The sequence below is a fragment of the Perca flavescens genome, chromosome 23 (genome assembly GCF_004354835.1).
Source record: "Perca flavescens isolate YP-PL-M2 chromosome 23, PFLA_1.0, whole genome shotgun sequence".
NCBI lineage: Eukaryota > Metazoa > Chordata > Actinopteri > Perciformes > Percidae > Perca > Perca flavescens.
The window spans coordinates 23,957,044-23,977,773 of record NC_041353.1 but is presented as its reverse complement, the minus strand read 5'-3'; the positions used below and the strand labels follow the sequence as shown (position 1 = coordinate 23,977,773).

Below are 20,730 nucleotides of genomic sequence, written 5' to 3'. Positions count from 1 at the left end.
TTTTTCGACATACTATACTATTGCTTTTTTCGACATACTATGCATTGGCTTTTTCATCACTTTCTTTGACATACTATACTATAGCTTTTAAAAAAAAATTTCGACATATGATTTTTTTCGACATACTATACTATGGCTTTTTCTCTCTTTTTTTTCGAGATAACATACTATGGCTTTTTTTCTTTTATTTCAACATACTATACTATGGCTTTTTTATCAGTATTTTCAACATACTATACTATGGCTTTTTTCGACATACTATACTATGGCTTTTGTATCACTTTTTTCAACATATACTATGGCTTTTTTATCACTGTTTTCGACATGCTATACTATTGCTTTTTTTGACATATTATACTTTGACCTTTTTCGACATACTATACTATTGCTTTTGTATCACTTTTTTCGACATACTATACTATGGCTTTTTAAAAAAAATTTCGACATATGATTTTTTTTGACATATGGCCTTTTCTCTCTTTTTTTTGCCATAACATACGATGGCTTTTTTTCTTTTATTTCAACATACTATACTATGGCTTTTTTTATCAGTATTTTCGACATACTATACTATGGCTTTTTTTTGACATACTATACTATGGCGTTTTTATCACTGTTTTTGACATACTGTACTATGGCTTTTTTTATAAATTTTTTCAACATACTATAATATGACTTTTTCTCTCTTTTTTTGACATACTATACTATTGCTTTTTAACCCCTTTTTTCGATATACTATACTTTTTTTTTTATAAATTCTTTCGATATACTATACTATGGCTTTTTTCTCTTTTGTCAACATACTATGCTATGGGTATTTTATAATAATTTTCACCATACTATACTATGGCTTTTTTCCCTTTTTTCAATATACTATACTATGACTTGTTTTAAATTTTTTCGACATACCATACTATGGCTTTCTTATAACATATTTTAACAAATATACTATGGTTTTTTTCATAAATTTTTTCGATATACTATACTATGGCTTTTTTTCTCTTTTGTTGACATACTATACTATGACTTTTTTATAATTTTTTTTCGACATACTATACTATGGCTTTTTTCGACATACTATACTATGGCTTTTTTTCTGTTTTGTCAACATACTATACTATGGTTTTTTTATAAGGCATGTTATAAGTGTGTTATCACTGTTTTCGACATATTATACTATGGCTTTTTTATCACTTTTTTCGACATGCTATGGCTTTTTAACCCCTTTTTTCGATATACTATACTTTTTTTTTTATAAATTCTTTCGATATACTCTACAATGGCTTTTTTCTCTTTTGTCAACATACTATGCTATGGGTATTTTATAATAATTTTCACCATACTATACTATGGCTTTTTTCCCTTTTTTCAATATACTATACTATGACTTGTTTTAAATTTTTTCGACATACCATACTATGGCTTTCTTATGACATATTTTCACAAATATACTATGGTTTTTTTCATACATTTTTTCGATATACTATACTATGGCTTTTTTTCTCTTTTGTTGACATACAATACTATGACTTTTTTATAATTTTTTTTCGACATACTATACTATGGCTTTTTTCGACATACTATACTATGGCTTTTTTTCTGTTTTGTCAACATACTATACTATGGTTTTTTTATAAGGCATGTTATAAGTGTGTTATCACTGTTTTCAACATATTATACTATGGCTTTTTTATCACTTTTTCCGACATGCTATGGCTTTTTTCCCTTTTTTCGATATACTATACTATGGCTTTTTTCTCTTTTGTCAATATACTATGCTATGGGTATTTTATCATAATTTTCGACATACTGTAACTATTGGTTTTTTATCACTTTTTTCAACATACTATACTATGGCTTTTTTTTATTTTAGAGATTCTATACTATGGCTTTCTTTTCTTTTATTTCGAAATACTATACATGGCGTTTTTACAAATTTTTTCGACATACAATTTTATTTCTTTTTTCTTTTATTTCAACATATTATACTATGACTTTTTCTCTTTTGTCAACATACTATGCTATGGCTTTTTCATCAATTCTTTCGACATACTATGCTATGGCTTTTCTTCTCTTTTTTTGACATACTATACTATGGCTTTTTTTCTCCTTTTTCGACATACGGCTTTTTTTGAACCCATGAACTTCGTGTTCTCACACCAGCATTCTATCACGCTGAGCTATCTGATCTGTTACACTGAATACTGTTTTGAGTATTTGACTTTTCCCTTCCAGTTTTAGATTTTGAAAAAGGACAACACTTCTAATCTTCATGAGCCTTTAACCTTCACCTTATCTTGCTGAGCTATATGCTACGCTTTTAAAGACGCTGGTTGGAAGCTGTATTTATTGTTCCCATTTCAGAGGAGAGAAGTTGAAAAACTGTCAAGACAAATATAGGATTTGGTCCTTCAAGGTGGTCCTTGTACTTTTTTGTTCATTCGATTTTCATTTCATAAACAGGTATTAAAAAACAAAAAACGAATGGTTATTTGATTTTCGTTTTAAAATACAACATTTGAAATTGAAATACAAGGCGTTTTTCCTTTTTTATGGTCGAAATAAGATAGGAGAAAGTTTAAATATGCTTTGATTTTTATTTTATATTTTATATATTCTATGATATATAAAAATAAAATCACTCGAAAACAGAAACGAAAAGGTCCATGTACTTTTTCGTTCATTCGATTTTCATTTCATAAACAGGTATTGAAAAACAAAAAACGATGGTTATTTGATTTTTGTTTTAAAATACAACATTTGAAATTGAAATACAAGGCACGTTTTCCTTTTCATGGTCAACAGGGGATGGGAGAAATTTAAAATATGCTTTGATTTTCATTTTCTATTTTATATAACAAAAATAAAATCACTCGAAAACAGAAACAAAAAAAGTCTTGTTTTTTCATATTCAGAGACCGGATGTTGTCATTTCCAAGGCAACAGCGCCAGTGGACCAGTGTTGCTTTCAGCCCAGGCTAAAATGACTTTGGATTCCTACTCTGATGTGATTTTAGAGTGATTTTATTTTTTGTTATATGAAATAGAAAATGAATATCAAAGCATATTTTTAAATATCTATCATCCGCTTTTGACCAGGAAAAGGAAAGAAAATGCCTGTATTGTATTTTAATTTCAAAATTTGTATTTTAAAAGGAAAATCAAATAACCATTAGTTTTTGTTTTTTTGTAATACCTGTTTATGAAATGAAAATCAAATGACCAAAAGATACACTGTCCCTTCAACCTCAGATTGTCGAGTCCGTATTATCTGGGGTGGGGGGAAGAAGACACAACAAGAAAGAGAACAGGGACGCAGCACTAAAGTTTGTAAGGTGACATGTTTATTTCCTGGAGCAAACTTTCTCTTCTTCTGGCGTTAGCTGATTGACAGGGAGGAGAGTGCTGTGTAACGCAGCAGGGAGATGACAACACACTCGCAGCACAAACTTTGATCAAACCAAATGACGGTTCCATGCTGTGATGGATTATCTTGCTCTGTGGAAGCTGAGTTATTTTTTTTTTATATACTTTAGAGGAACAAACAAAAGCAAATGGCTCCTCCTGACGGAGGAAAACAATGCTGGATATTTCCAAAACCAGTAACACTGGAGGAAGACAAGTGGAGCAAAGATGTCACCTTTGTTTGTGCAAAGTATACAGTCTGCTCTGGCTCAATAAGTACATGCAAGCAGTGACATACATCATGTCCCCAAATTTTGTAGAAATTAAATCCGTGCAGGGTTTGACTATGTAGATGTCCGGCAGGCTTAATCTTTAATGACCAAAATGTCCGTTGGGAAATATGCCCAATTAATAAATAAATAAATCCATTATTAGCATAACAATGCGTAGCTATTTTACCTTAAAAGAGCAGCTTCAAACTCATTTTGATGCTACACTGACTTAAAGAGAATACAGAATAGACCCATTTTAGCTGTTAACATCATTTGTAATATTAAAAATGCCAAACAGTGAAAGGATTTGTTTGTTCATTTTAAATATTTAATACATGTATTATCTTGAATGATTCTGAGCACCCACTCTGGGAGAAATGTCCCACTCTGTTTCTGAGTTGGACATTAAGCTTGGTAGCTGTTAGGACGCTGCAAGCATGTCCTCTGATTGGCTGGCCACCTCTGCTTGAGAGAGAAGTGAAACCTAGTCTATGTCGACGACGGTTCATTTACGGGATAGTTCTGGTACCACTGGAAGTTCCCCCGGACGTCCCTCACTTTCTGCTTTCTTTGTCTAAAAGGTCCCACTTTTGCAATTATACTTTTATTTACCTCACAGCTGTTTTCTCTTTCATATTGCACTTCTACTTCATTTTTTATATTTATATAGTTTCATTGTATTTTTTTTTCTTATATTTTTTGTAGAGCTCCCTCTAAGAGCGAAGCACAACCATTCCAATGTACTTGTATGGCCCCACAAGTTTGTGTGCAGTCTGTTTGTGGTAACAATTCAGTTACAGGTTTGCTATTTAACCAGGACAAGGGGGGCTCCTGACAGCTACAAGCAGGATTCATCAACTCCTGAAACTAGTGAATGTCACTTTACTTAAGTAGGTGAACCTGCAGAGGAAGAGAGTAGATGTCCTCACAGCGAGGCGGTTGAAACGGGTTAATTCACATCCCCTTTCTCTTTAAGACAAAGAAAGAGAATGTGAATGGAGAAAAAAAAATATATCATCCCAGTGTGGATGATGATGATGAGTGTTTCTGATGTAGCATCCAGATCTGCTGCACTGATTGCGTCACTTGAAGATAAGAGCAAAATTAGCAGCGTCAGCTACATTTTCCGAGAGCGTGCTTCAGGCCGGTTGTGCGTTAACGGCACACAGAGCCACATCTGAGGAAAGATAAGAGATATAATGAGCAGATAGGAGCCGCTCCAAGGGCCTCTCTGGGTCTGTTTCACATTCTACACGGACACAAAAAAAGAAAGGACAACCGGAGTCTGTTTTCTGCTACTGTTTTATTTAATTTGTTCAGTACTGGAGTTTCATGGACCAAACAATGGCACAACACTGCGTTACAGTTTCTCTCTTTGGGTACAACCGACTAACACAAACGTTAAAATTATTCCTCTACAAATTGGACTAAAGTACAAACACACAGTCTCTTTCTCTATCACAGGCGCCCGCTTACGCACACGCACTCTCAGAATCTCTCACACGCACGCACACACGCACACATACACACACCACCCATTCACAATAGAATACATTCTCAGGATGAAAAAAAAAACCCAGTCAATTATAAATTTTAGAGCATTTCATATCATTTTTTTCATAACACTCATATTGAACAGTGCCCACCTCAAACAGGAAGTAGGCCGTACCATAACTTGTCTGTGTGGCAGCTAATTGGCAAGGCCTGGAACTATACCTAATGACAGTATGCTTTATTTTGGGATCGTCCCAGTGACCTCACCAACATTTGGGATTATATATATACTTTAAAGGTGTGATTATCAGCCAATGCCTGTAAAACTATGTCTTTTTCCCCATTTTGTTATGGGTTCTTTCCATGGAATACATTTCTGATCTTATTTTGGAATACAACCTCTAGCTGTTCAGTGCCATTCAGGACCATTCTTGTGGAGTTGCCTGCTTTAGCCTATTGATTACAAATAATAGTAAGCACACGTTTTCTTCTAACCCTTCCTATGCACTATGAAAATCAAAAGTTAGATGCTTTAAAGCTTTTGCCTTTGTCGTTGGAAGATCAAATAATTTAATGTGGATGTCATGGACACGCTTTGCAGTTATTAGGCTAAAACATGCACAACCTACAGTATGGTCATCAACTGATAGTCTGGATCTTTTATAGTGTGGTTGATTGAGCTACTTCTCCATAGTCAGTGTGTTGGCTACAGTAGATGGCGGTCGGCACCCCCCCAGTTTGGAGAAGCATACAGGAGTACTCACACGGAAGCTAAGCAATGTCCTGCTGTGGACGGAGGGCAGCAGCTAAACCTTTTTTAGACCAATTTCATTTTAAGTGTACGCTAGATTTTAAGTATTTTCACAGCTTTACCTTGCTGTCAGACTGCTCTTTTGGACGGGGAACTGGACACGTTATCTCTGCTCTCTTCAACGCCACCAGACTCCATTTTTCATGGGCAAATCATTTGGGAGAAATCTTGAAAAAAGCAGTCCGTAGACACTGTGAGGACTCAACAGTATTCTAGACGGCTAAGAATTTCAACTGATGTTGAATGTGGTTAATGTGCGTATCCCTAATATTTGCAAAAAGTAACCCATATATATTCGATGAGACCTTTATGTTTCTGTCATTTTGATGGTGGGTGATCAAGTTTAAAAACACTAGTGCATTGCGGTCTTAGGTCTTTCCCTTCTGCCTGTCGTCCTGGCTGAAGACCCTCCCTTCGCCATTTTCTAAATGCTCATAGGCTAACATTGGAAACTTGTGTTGATTTCTCCTAAACAACTGGCTCTGGAAAATGGAGGTTGGCTTGAGTCGAACAAGGAGGAGACAAGGATGACATATACAAATATATTGCGCATAAAGAAAGTTTCTATTTATAGAATTTGTGTGGGGGGGGGAACAAGTGTCTGGCATACAGTGAGGCTAAGTTAGACCAGCAGCTACCGTGTTCTGTGAGGTCAAATGAAAAACGAAATGAATGTCTGTCAAAGGAGTCCGGTGGCTTTGAAGAGAGCATAGATAACTGTGAGGGGCCATCTGGTGGTTCATACACACTAGTGAAAAATTATACTCTCACATACTATACTGACACCTCACACACACACACAAATGTTTGTTGTTTCACTATCTTTGTGGGGACCCATCAGACATAATTCATTCCCTAGCCCCTTACCTTCACCTTAACCATCACAACTAAATGCCTAACCTTAACCCTCACCCTCACCCTAACCATAAACTAATTCTATCCCTAATCCTAAAACCAAGTCTTAACCCTCAAACAGCCCTTTAAACTTGGGGGGTCCAGCATTTTGGGCCCCACAAGGCTGTGCAGACCCCACAAGTATACTGTATTCCCCGGTTTTTGGACCCCACGAAACAAGCCCACCCCCCCCCACACACACACACACAAATGTTTCAGTAGTGGTTTATGAAAGCGTTTAAGTATTGTGGGTGAAAGAGTTTCAGTAGTGTTTATGAGAGCCTTTCATTTGTATGTGTGTGAGGTGATTGTGAATAATGTCCCAGATGGCCCCTCATAGATAACTGCTTCAATTCCCAGTCGAAAATGGCTGCCTGACAGCAAGGCAAAGCTGTGAAAATATTCGAAATATAGCGTGACTATGGATAAATACCTCACATAACCCCACTTCAAAAAAATCAAAACTTTCCCTTTGATCTATAATCATTGAGCTTTGATAAGCTCTAAATGTGCACTGACACTCCCTAATATTCCTTGTGCTCAGCACAAAGACGAGAAGCATTCTCTTTTTGATGAATGACGTGAGTTTAGTTTCTAGAGGAGCTTTAACACCGACAAGCATTTAAAAAAAAAAATCAGTCAGGGAAGGCTTGCTTCTTTATGGGTTAACAACACACAGATAAAAGTTCACTGGCTCAAAGTTGATGCTGCAAGTGCTATGGACACACCGACAGTCAGACAGGAGATCCCTCTCGCTCCGACTGCCACTACATTCACCTCCAGGCCGACTCCAGTCACACCATGCTGTACGTGCTTTTCAACTCCAGTCCCATTGTGCAGATATAGAGCCCATCTTCAATACATGGTATAGGATTTCATAGACATATTAGTACCATTGGGAATGACACAGAAACATTTAGTTGGGTTATAAAAGAAAAGCATAGTATACACACTATACTTCCTATTTAATGGAAAGAGATTGCATCTGGGTGAATGCAGATATTGTAAGTAGTTGTTTTTTTTTGTGTTTTTTGTTTTAGAAACAGGCATATACTGTATGTAGTATGTAAGTAGTGCCATCATACAAGAAGCTTTTGTGATGACGCCTCTTCTCTCTGGCAGCTCTTGGACATGTTTGAGGCATGAAGCAGGACTGGGCAGTGAAAACACAGACACGCTGTAGTGGTGCTGGCAAGTATGAGTGATCTAATGCTCACATTGTCTTTTTCGATGTGCGCATTAGTTTAACATACAGATTTAAGATGCTAAAGCTTCAACCTAAATGGTTTTCCTCGCCGTGTGTGTGAGAATGGGACTTGCGGCTACTGTAAATGAGAGATGTTGGGGGTCAATGCAAGCTACAGAGTGGGGGCAATAACAGGAGCCGCCATATGTGGCACATTTCAAAACAACAACAACAAAAAAAAAAAGGTAACAAATACGTAACTTAGATCTTTTTTTTCCCCTACAGTTTAAAATATAAAATTCAAGTGCAATTAAAGTTCCAAATATTAGTTACATCACATACATTTCTCTCTAAAGTAACAATCTGTTACTTGCAGGTAGTTTATCTCATCTTGTTATATCTTTTTTTTTTTTATTTAAAAAAAATTACAATATAGACTTTCTGATTCACCCCATTGTATCTTTCCCTGTGCTCAAATGAATAAAGCACCCACTAAAGGTGGAATGGTTTACGTTTCCCCACTTCCCCACATGTCTTTCAAATCATTTTTGTGTTAAAAATAGGTTTTAAGTGCACCAATTGTTTTCTCCGCCTCGTGCACATCGGGGCCAATGGAGAAATCCAATTCAGAAGACATCCCTGTACACTGTGTGGGCCAATACATCTCTCAACACATGCACATACACCTGTGTATGTCCACACAAACATACACGTCTTACACATGTGTATGTGCGTTGTACATCTGTGATGCGGGCTTCTGCAAGTTCTGACACGTTCAGTATAAATATTACAAAAACAGAACAACAACACAGAAAACAAAGCAGAGCAAAATAGCATGAGGGAGGTGGAGGGGGGGAAAGAAAGGATTGCAGAAAAACATGAATCAAGGGGCAGAAATCGGGGGATTATGGGAGAGAAGAAGAAATGGTACATGGTGTGCAGAATTAGGGTTTGACCGATACATTGGTTTGCTCATACTGGCCATTCACTAAATACTGGGAGTACCACTTTACAATATGACTTTAGGAATGCCCAATAATAATAATAATAATAATAATAATAATAATGAATGACTTGATCGTGGATTACAGATTACACAATGTTTAAGAAGAAATAGTCCGACCTTTTGGGAAATTGACTTTCTTGTCGAGAGTGAGATGAGTAGATTAATAGCACTCTCATATCCATCAATTATATAATATATGAAGCTACAGCCAGCAGTGGGGTTAGCTTAGCTTAGCATAACGACTGGAAACAGGGGGAAACAGCTAGCGTGGCTCTGTCTGAAGGTACAAAAAACAACTGCTTTTATGAGGACTGGTAAGGACCAGGAAGTGGCGGCGTCGGGCCAAGAACGGATTAAACAAACAAGGTATGAAGTGTGTATTACTGAGGTTCAGCTGGGGAGCGGACTGTGTTACCTTTGGATGGACAGACGCAGGCTAGCTGCTTACCTGTTTCCAGTCTTCATGCTAAGCTATAACTGTTGTTGCTTCATATTTACCATACAGACATACAGTAATGTACTGTAGAGCAGTTGATTTGCCTTTTTAGCATTTAAGATGGTCAATAACAAATGTGTTAGTACATTAAAATAGACACCTTAAATCCAGGTTTCCTTTCAGCTGCTTTAACTTTGTGCTCATGTTGTTCTCATCAGTCACAACAATTAATAACGTGATGCTTATCACCAGTGGTGTCACTCCTTTACTTTACTTAAGTAAAAGTACTAATACAAGTGAAAGTACTCTGTTACAAGTAAAAGTCCTGCATTGAAAATGTTACTTAAGTAAAATTATGTAAGTGTCATCAGGAAAATTTACTTCAAGTTTTAAAAGTAAAAGTACTCAATGCAGAAAAATCCTCACATTTGAGGAAGTGGAAACAATCCAAACAGTTCTGTCAGTCAACTAAGTGTTGACTTGTAGGACTGTATATTGTTGGTTAGTTTCATTTATAATAAATCTTAATGTGTAAAGTAACTGGTAACTAAAGCTGTAACAGATGAATGTACTGGAGTAAAAAGTCCAATATTTCTCTCTGAAATGTAGCGGAGTAGAAGTAGAAAGTGGCGTGAAAAGAAAAGACTTAGGTAAAGCTGTCACAGCCCGGTCTGTGACCTCTGGATTCCCCTGTTTCCTGTTTGTTTCCCTGTCTCTCTTTCCCTGTGTATCCTCCCCTGTGTGTGTGTGTGTGTGCTTATCAGCAGGGGCGTGGCTCTACAGTTGTACTAGGAGCGAAACGTAACAAAAGTACAAGTACATCAACATTTGGACTTAAGTACAATACTTGACTAAATGTACTTAGTTACATTCCACCACTGCTTGTTACTAAAACCAACCTCAGACAAAGGATGTGAAGGTTTGCTATGCTGAGTCTATTTCCATATGTAAATACTCAATTCAGTATTTAATATCCAATTAGAACATGCACCACCAGTATTGCAGACATTGCACCTTCACTGGCATGCAGGGCCACCCTGCCTTAAGGAGCTGTTTAATGTTACCGTACCAAACTGTGAAAAAAACCCTCAATACTCCATACGATTTTGGTATTAAATGGTCAAATTTAAGGAAACAATATATACACACAATATACATCAGGCATCTTCTGCTGTTATAAAAATATTAATACTGGCCTGCAAAAACCCATATCGGTCAAACCTTACAGAAAAAGAAAGCTGCAGTAGCTAGAGGGAAGGGTGTCAGTTAGTGATGTGTTACTACTTAAAGGGGTCAAAGAGGAGGAAAGACAGCATGTGAGGATTGAGGAAAAATGTGTAGTCATAAAACGGATACAAAAACTTAGAAGTAGACAAAGAGGGAGGAGCGGGGTTACATTTAGGTTGGTGGATTTAACAGGACAGTGGAGAGGCTCCGTCTATTTGTACGGCCTTAGGAACCTGGTGACTTTGGAGCGCAGCAGCTTGATGAAGGAGCGAGGGAACATCTCTTTGGACTCCTGTGCCGTGTACCTGAAGTAGTTCTGGGGATGGGCCAGCACGTCGAACAGGGCCTTTATCAGCTTCTTGTCCTGTAGGAAGGACACGTGGACAAATAGTGTCATGGACCAATCATAGGAGGGGAGGACTTTTTCAACCTTTATTTTGTTTCATTATTAAAAAAATCAGAAAAAAAAATAAATCAGAAAAGGGTTTATTGCCACAGAAAGTTACACCAATGTGGAATTTGCCTTGGTGAATGGTGCATACATACACAAACAAACATTTAACTTTAATAAGAAATAAGATGAGAGACAGAGAGAGAGAGAGAGAGAGAGAGAGAGAGAGAGAGAGAGAGAGAGAGAGAAAAGAGGTTTAAGAGTGAATCTCAGAGGGGGTCCGGGTCCTTGTTAACGTCATTCAATCAGAATCTAAGACTGATAAATACCTTTAGTATCTCCTGGTGGTTCTCAGAGGCATAGAGCCTGCCATCTCGCACTATGTCCTCTATCAGCTGCTGGTAGTCCTCTGGAACAGGACAGGGAACCACACATCATAGAGTATATAGAGTGAAGGTAGGTGACAACAGAAAAATCAGTAACAATAAATAATTAATCACATGATTCACAAGTAAATTGATCATATTTGAATGATTAGGAAGCCACTCACGGCAGCCTGTATGTGAGATGTGAGAGCTGTGTGGAAGGGGACTCACCGTCGTAGGTGACGTATGGAACTTGGAACCCTTTGCCACTGTTGCCCTCGTTGGACTTAAACTGAATCCAGAGCTTGCGAGAGCGAGAGGTGAAGGCGATGGGCCGCTCATAGGTCTGACATGTCTCATAGGTGGTGATGGAGGTGGGAAGGGCTGGAGGAAAGGACAAACATGTCACAATAGTACTTTTCCACATCCTTAGGGTTTTATAGACGTATAGTTCATCATCTGGTATGTATCAGAAGATAAGGTGGCAGTTAGGAAGAAGTATTCAGATTCTTTACTTAAGTAAAAGTACTAATACCACATTGTAAAAATACTCTTGTTACAAGTAAAAGTCCTGCATTAAAAGTTAAACTTAAGAGAAAAAAATTCTGTAGGCATCCTCATGAAAATGTACTTAAAGTATTAAAAGTGCTCAATGCTTTAGAAACTGGAAACAATCCAAACAGTTCTGTCAATCAACTAAGGGCCCCCTACTACATATATTGTATAAAATGAAGTTGCATACTAACCAGGGCCTACAATAATGTGTAGGGTTGCCTAAAGCCTTTAAACATACCTTTTTTTCTGCAAAGTATACTAAGCTAGTAGAATAATAATTTTTGCCATGATTTTATAAATCATGTTTTAATATTAAACAAACATGTGGCAAAGTGACTCCTTAGGGATAACTGTATCTGTGGAAGGCTACCATAGTGACTACCTTACCTATAGTCCAGTAAGCCTATCATCAATGGGTTGTTTTCACAAATATGCTGATTTATTTTTTGCTAATAATATGTTTTTATTCATGTTAAGACATTTATACAAATTCACGATCCCCATCCCTACACAGTACATACTATAGCATATGTTATTCAGTCACTGCTTAAAGCCAACTACATTTCGTTGCTATGCACTTGCGACATGTGCAATGAAATCTAACCTAATCTAATCTAATAATCCATTTTGCCACTGAAGAAGAATTTGTGTGTGTTTATGGTAAGGGCATCATGAGTGTCATCATTGCATGATTAATCATGTGTAATAGAGGCTTATTGTGAAACAGAGAAATAAATACCTCATTGATGTACAGGCAGAGGTTAACATTCAAGCAAAACCACACACGGAAACAGTACAAGTGCCAACCCTTTGTCTGGCAATGGACATTAACAGTTGCATTTTGAGTTTTGCAGACTACCAACATAAAGACCATGAATCTGTCTGATCAACTGGTAAAAATACAAAATATCTGTATACCACTCTTCCTCATGACCAGCACGTCTCCGCACTCATCCTCGATGGGGAGGAAGATCTCTGGTACCACGATGAGAATCCGCCTCTTGTGTGGTGGGTTGATGGTCCAGACGCAGTCCACGTTGGATGGGTAATCTCCAGGGTAGTTAGGAGACTCAATGTAGCCTGTGTATTCTCCCAGCTCGCCTCCACACAGCTGGTCTGAGGGCAGAATAATAGAAACAAACATAACTCCTTTCAATAGAGCTCAACGCACGGTGACCGCCCATTTTTTGAACGACTCTGGTTCCCGAAGCGATTTTCCATCTCTCCATTGACGTTTCATTTTATGCCTGTATATAAAGTTTTATGCCTGGAACCAAGCCAACCAGCTACGAGAGGAATTGTGACCATGAAACATTTGATTCGGCGCAAAAAAACATTTTGAAAACGTCGAAAAAGGCAAAGGTACAAGACTGTGTACAGAAACGATCATAGACTTCGGTGACAGCCGCTCGCTCTAGCCGTTTGCGGGTTCGCAAGTGCGGTAAACATTTCCATGGTTAAAGCTAGCTCCACCAATTAGAGACGCCGCTGTTGTGCTTCGGATTGCGGGTAGTGTAGTATTTCTCCATGAAATTGCGAATAAAACATGTTTTTCTTGATACAAGGTTGATTTAAAAAAAAACATTGTGGCTTCTACAGGAGCAGAAACTTTTGTTTCACAACCTCGGAGCTCGTGGTCAGTCTACCTTGGATGACTTAGACCAGGGGTGTCAAACATACGGCCCGTGGGCCAGAACCGGCCCGCCAAAAGTTCCAATCAGGCCTACTGGATGACTTTGCAAAGTGTGAAAATTGCAGAGAAATAATTAATTCCAGTTTAATCTCAGAGAATATCAGAGTTCTTTTTCCATAAATGTACGACTTTAATTTTAGTAATTCTGAGTTTTTTCTCAGAATATTACCCCTCTCTCACGGGTCTGTAACATTATTTTTTTCCTACAATGGCCTTAAAACACTGTCGTAGCAGAAGCGACTTGCGTTTGCCAACATCAAGTTGACAAGAAACTCTGTGGAAGATACAGTCTCTGATCTTTCTGGAGTGGTTTAGTGGTCCGGCCCACTTGAGATCAGATTAGGGGGATGTGGTCCATGAACTAAATGAGTTTGACACCCCTGGTTTAGATCTTATGGCTAATAATCGAAATCCTTATGGAGAAAATAAATGAGATTTTTACTTTCAGAAACCACACTGTTGAGCTCTATACTAGCCTACTGTATGTGTGTGTGTGTGTGTGTGTTGAACAACATTACTTTTGCAGTGAGACACGTTGGTGGCACCGTCAAAGTCAGTGGTGGTGTTCCCCGGGCAGGTGATACAGTAGTTCTGCCCAAACTCAGACTGGTAGGTTCTTGCTGGGCAGCGGATACAGCGATGGGTACTGGAGTTGTAGTAATGTCCAGGAGCACAGTGCACTGAGGAGGAACAGGAGGCAGTCAGTATAAAATGTATGAGAATAAACAGCAGGCCATCTACAAGATACATCACACAGCTGTGATATTATTCCTGCCTAGATTACAAAGCAGGCATATAAACAGAGAACTAAACCCTGTACAGATGACTTTATCATCTACATGTGCAAATTGCCATCTCATAAACATCTGAACACTACTTTATGACAGCATTAACAATGAAACTGCTGACAAATGGCTTATGTCTTTGCAAATGCCAGCATTAACATACACAGTTTTAAAGTGGCAGATAAGATAAAAAGCTCCAATTACACGGAAGTCGACCAACCTATAGAATATTAAACAAGCCTTAGAGTCTACAGTAGAGCTTGGATTTTCAGCACTAATCCGATTGGACCCGACCCTATCCATCATGTTATGGCTGAGCTATAATTTTAAGGGCTTGATTCAGGTCGGGTTTGCGCATTTCCCGGTGTTTTTTTGAAACGCAGAACTGAGTAATGTCATGAATAATGTGCGGGCTGTGTACCGCTGTGTGTTACTGCCATCTACCAGATATCTATTTAACTTTCAGAGCTGGGAATGACGTCACACCCAAGTTGGATGCGTTCTATTTACAAGTCGGATTTTTCGTTGTGGGTTAGCTCTAGCCAGGTTAGCCATTGTTAGCAATACCAGTAATTAACAACGCATTACGCTGTTTTTTACATATACAAACAGCGTAGCAACATGTCCACAGATAGAAGTTGGACAGGACTGTGTGTATGACCGATTTAGTGAGACACAAATAAGACAGAAGTGCTATAACAGCTTCCACAACTGTTGATGCACGGGGCAGCCTTGTTGGACTTTGAACTTGGGGTACTGCGCGGTTGTCCAAGTTCCGAGCTCGGAGATCCGAGGTCGGGGGGGGTCCGACTTTGTCCTCGGAAAATCTGACTTCCGGGTACAAATGGAACCCACTATTACCCACAACAGTGCTTTGAGATAAATGCTAACATGCTTACAATGACAATGTGCTAACAGCCTGATGCTAAGAAGGTACAATGTTGAACATGTTTTCCATCTTTGTTCAGCATTTTAGCATGCTAACATTTGCTCTATTAGCACTAAACACAGAGTACAGCTGGGGCCGATGGGAATGTCATTGCAAGTGGTTGGTCACAAACTAAGATTTAGACATATTTAAACTTTGACCTGATGATGGTGCTAGATCAGAGATAGATCGTCAACAGGGGTTCCAGGGCCCCTAGGGGGTCCTCAGAGTTACTGCAGGGGGGCCACCAAATTGGCCTAACATAAATCCAACATATTATTAGCAAATGAAAAAAGGCTACTGGCCCATAGGTAAGGTAGTTACTAAGGCCATCCGCAGTTAATTAAAAGGATTCTGTGCTTGTATTGTATGCAAAAAAGGTATCTATAAAGGCTTTAGGCTGCCCTACAGGTTATTGTAGGCCCATGTTAATTTTATACAATCGGGCGGTCCTGCTCCGTCTCTCTTTCAGTTAAGGGTCCTTGGCTTAAAAAAACATTGAAGACCCCTGTGCTAGATGAAAAGTGAGAGCATCACCAAAGATATTACAATTCTTCCTGAGGGGGACATGGATGTGTGTACCAAATGTCATGGTAGTCCTTTCAATAGTTGTTGAGACACTTTAGTTAAAGTCATACATTCTTCAAAGTGCTAGAAAAAATATTTGCAAACTGGCATCTACATTGAAGATACAAAATAAAAGCATATCTCTGATTATAGCCCCCCTCAAATACATGTAAATGCATTTTGGCTGCCACAGTGCTGTTTACATGGTGTGCGTAGTAACCAAAGAAGTACTGTATCAACAGAAAAACAGTAGACATATAGAGATGCACACTATCTGACACACAGAGACACAAAGCCTCACCTTTGGCCTCACAGTCCCTGAAGGACACCGATCCTTCATACTTGGTCATGAGACCTCCTCCACAGGGGAAGCAGAGGACTCGGCCGGGTTCTGGCTGGTAGGAACCCAGCGCACAGGGCTGGCATGGACGGAACCCGTCAGCAGAGAAGTGACCTGCTGTACACTGACCTGAGGGAAGGACAGAAGAAAATCACCTGTCTTTATGTTCTCTGTGATCCTCTTAATGTATCTATAGCTTTTTGTCTCTCTAAGACACTGTTTGAAGTTTGATACTGATTACACAATGTAAGCGTGTTTCTCAGTGTAGGATCCATAGGTAAACATCTTTCTAATCTCCACTCTCCACATAGAGCACAGTAACTGAACACACTTCTGGTCTGTGTCGCTCTCCTGTGGCTGTCACTCAGATTCCCATTGCATGAATGGCCACTAGGTGGAGCCAACCCAACACACATTATACATGCATGTTATATGTACCTGTATGTCGCGAATGTAGAGAAGACTTATTTTACCTGCAGCACTACTGTTGCACTTTTAGCCCAAGGAAAGTTAAAATGTCCTAATTTTCAGCAATGACAAAGATTAATGATTTTGAGTGATTATTGTGAATGCCCTGATTAACACTTAATAATGTAATAACCATTCCTCAGTCTAAAATATGTTTTTTTTTTTTTTCTCCCCAGCCATATGGCAACCCCACGAAATGATCTGCCGACCCCCTTGGGGGTCCAGACCCCCAGGTTGAGAACCACTGCTCTAATGGACCAGCGCCCGTGTGTTAACATGATTAATACATATGGAATATTAATACAATGCAATTGTTTCAGTACTGTTGGAGCGAGGATGCAAGACTGTAACGACGGGATGTTGACTTACCTCCACATTGAGACACGTTCTTGGCGCCAACAATGCCCTGTCCTTCAGTGCTGGGACATGGCTCACAGGACAGCTGACCCACCATGTCTTGGTAGGTACCGGGAGGACACTGGACACACTGCTCCTGCTCGCCGCTGTAGAACGTCCCTGCACCACAGCTCACTGAGGAGGAAGACACAGGTGGATACTTTCTGAAGATTATAATTTTATTCATTTTTTTGGGGGCATTTTGGCCTTTAATTGATAGGACAGCTGTAGACAGGAAAGGGGGAGAGAGATGGGGAAGACATGCAGCAAAGGGCCCCAGATCGGATTCGAACCCTGGGCTGTAATAAGGACACCACAGCGGGAAAAGTTCTCTAGGGTTGCTTTAATACATGGGGCCCTCGCTCTACCAGGTGAGATACCAAGGAGCCCCAGGTGGGTACTTTCTGTGGCTCCGGTTGATCTTCCTCATCAAAAACAGGGAAGAAACATCATTACACCAACGGACCAACTAGTAAAACTCCGTACTAACCACACTTTCCATCTCGGAGGACTTGCCCCGTGCTGCAAGCCTCGGCTCCCTCTGGTACCCTGGACGGTTTCTGGGCCACCTCGTACTCCGTCCCAAAGAACTGGATGTAAAACTGCTGTTTGTTGATGGACTTCCTGAGCGTCCGCATGGTGCTCTGCAGCTTCTGCTTCATCTTTTCCCGCACACAGTCAACATTACACGTGTCTGAGGCAGAAAAATGAGTGTTTGTCAAAAAATTTAATATTTTCTTTCTAAATACTTGTTTATGTACATTAAATTGTATTCTGTATATGGTTTGGTACCACAAGAAGTATAGCAATTTTTGGGATCGATTTGGTATTTCCAGTTTTGAAAGCCTACATACTCTTCTGTAAGGAATGCATGCATTATTTGTAAATTCTCTTTGCACTGTATGAATGTTTACTATTTCATTTCAGTTGGAGTTCGACAAAACAGGTAAGGCAGAACATCTGACCTGAAGCTTCTTCCTCCTTCATCTCCATCTCAAACTCAGCTGTGATGTGGGAAACCTCTTTGGAAGGAGATTTGCGTCCTCGTCTGCGCTTCTTAGACGAGTCGCACTTGAGGTTGACAAAAGTTACCTGGCAGTCGTCGGTACAGGGGAACTGGCCTCCTTCCAGGTGAAAATACAGAGGTGAAGTATGGGGAGGAGGAGAGGAAGATTCATGAGGTAGAAGATTATAATGCGTTGTAATGAAGCACTAAAGATAAGTGCAGACTTTCAGTTTAAAATATAGATTATAAATGCTAGTGGCTTCCTTAACACTTGCTAATCCAGTACAATGTATTTACCTTGCAGGTTCTGCTTGGATGAATCTCTGTGTTTCTCCTTGTTGCGGGGCCTCAGGTGACACTTGGCGTCTTTGATCTTGAACCTGGCCTTCTGTTTGATGGGTGGGGCCAGTGTGTCTTTATTCATTCACAGCAGAGAGAAACACAACACTGTTAATCATGATAGAAACCACAGGTGTGTAAAGAGTACATTATCTGCCCCCTTAATCTGAGTTTGGTCTTTTTGAAAGTAACTATATTGTTCCAAATGTATAACAGTATTAATTATATAAAAGTGGATATTGTTAATTATTTCATATAACTGAACTGTCAAAACACGCTGGTTTGGTAAGCAATCGTTCTACTATTGGTAATGAAGCTGAATGTATCAACTGTTTATCCATTACTTTTAGCTAATTATTTAAACTATTTGGTCAGTAGTTTTAGCCAACTATTTGAAGTGTTTAGTCAGTAGTTTTAGCTAACTATGTGAAGTGTTTAGTCAGTAGCTTTAGCCATTTATTTAGTCGGTAGCTTTAGCTAACTATTTAAACAATGTAGTCTGTTGTTTTAGCTAACTATTTAAACTGTTAAGTCAGTAGTTTTAGCTTACTATTTGAAGTGTTTAGTCAGTAGTTTTAGCTTGTTTTAGAGATTGTTTAGTTTTAGCCGCATGCAATACTTTTAGCTTTTTAATCCTACAATTTTTTCAATACTTTTAGCTAACCATTTCAGACGATAATGCATTACTTTTAGCTACTAGTTTAAAAGTCCTGTATCCTGTGTTCTGTTTTCCTGTGCAACTGTTACAAATTACATATCAAATCATAATTTCTATTTTTTCACATTAGTTGAGCTGCTCCACAATCTTTCCAAGTACCCCCTGGCACCAGAGCCGTATATTAGAGAGAGTTTGGCCAACTAGGGAATCAAATGTTCTGAGCTATCCCGTTATGCGTTTAGTTCTGAGGTGGTCACGTGTTTTGTGGACTCCATGTTGGATACCAACATTCATCTGATTCCCATTGACATGCAGGGAATAGTGGAAATATGTAATCAGTTATTTAAAAAATGACATGAATCACTGAAAAATGCCCAACTGTGGGGTGTTTGGTTTTCACAAGTTCCCCTGTGAACCAAAAAGGCGAAAAGTATGGGAGCTGAAGGTGAAAAGAGCAAACTGGAGGGCAAATGACTACTCATTATTGTGTGAGGTAAATGTCAATTTCTCTCTTCTACTTATGATAACAAATTAGATAGGACAAATATAGTAATACCATCGTTAATATGTACCATACTGGCTAACACTGCTTTAGAAGTTAATGAAATTTGAAGTTAGCCATGCCTTATGCTAGCGTTAGCTTTTTCGCTAGCACTCCATGTACCTAAATGCTTGTGATCTTGCCATAGTCATGACTTGAATTTATGCTAGTCTGACTTCAATTGTATGTAATACACTGTGACCAGACGCAGGCATGTCATTTATGTTGATTTAGATCACCAAATATTATTAATACATAACTTTGCCTCGGTTACTACTAAGTTATTATTGCTAGCGTGATAACGATCATGGCCGTAGTACCGGACGTTTTTTCTATGGCCTCCGACTTACTTCGGACTCACTGGTATTTGGACTTGGACTTGTCTCGGCCTCTGCCACTGGTCTTGCCAAATACGGATTTTGGTCTCGACTGAGTCCAGGTGTCTTTATTATGTTTATAATAATATTGGAGGGAAAGTGAAACACAGCTTGGACGGGGATGTTGTTTGGCCTGCCGTTAGTGTTCCTTTTGTACCATAGTTTTATTGAACGAAATATTAAGCTTCGCTCCTACGAGATGGGTGGGTTTTTGTTACGTTACACACAAAGCTAACTGGCTATAGTTAGCCTGTACGTATGCTAGGGGACATTCGCTAACGTTGCCGAGCCAGCCAGCAATTTCGGCAGTAGAGTTTCGGCGAGCTAACCACAACAGTATTGTCGCCTACAATCAACCTCTGCTGCTTAAAGCAGTCAACCTGCAGAGATGTTTGAAATGGAGACACACATATCGTGCCTTTTCCCAGAGATCCTTGCCATTATTTTAAGGCATAAACCAACCATAGGGGTAAAATCTGAAAGACAGGCAAGCACTGCTCAGAGACTTATTAGGCGACGTGGTCACTCACTACAATGGGTATTTTTTAGAGGCCCATTTACGATATAGAAGGTAAATATACACTGGAATA

At 39.0% G+C, this 20,730-nt stretch overlaps 1 protein-coding gene across 3 annotated transcripts in view; it reads right to left on the bottom strand.

Annotated features, from left to right (window-relative positions):
* Positions 1-10,108: 10,108 nt before the first annotated feature.
* scube1 (signal peptide, CUB domain, EGF-like 1) overlaps positions 10,109-20,730 on the bottom strand; it is a 126,548-nt gene continuing 115,926 nt past the window's right edge. For all 3 annotated transcript variants that reach the window (XM_028570466.1, XM_028570467.1, XM_028570468.1), the window contains 10 exons: positions 18,523-18,639; positions 18,185-18,343; positions 17,710-17,913; positions 17,193-17,354; positions 16,317-16,484; positions 14,254-14,415; positions 12,961-13,158; positions 11,719-11,871; positions 11,452-11,531; positions 10,109-11,095 (listed from right to left, as the gene is read on the bottom strand). In XM_028570466.1, the coding sequence (XP_028426267.1) occupies positions 10,943-11,095; positions 11,452-11,531; positions 11,719-11,871; positions 12,961-13,158; positions 14,254-14,415; positions 16,317-16,484; positions 17,193-17,354; positions 17,710-17,913; positions 18,185-18,343; positions 18,523-18,639 (1,556 nt within the window). In that variant the 3' untranslated portion in view covers positions 10,109-10,942. The remainder of the gene's footprint in view (positions 11,096-11,451; positions 11,532-11,718; positions 11,872-12,960; positions 13,159-14,253; positions 14,416-16,316; positions 16,485-17,192; positions 17,355-17,709; positions 17,914-18,184; positions 18,344-18,522; positions 18,640-20,730) is intronic.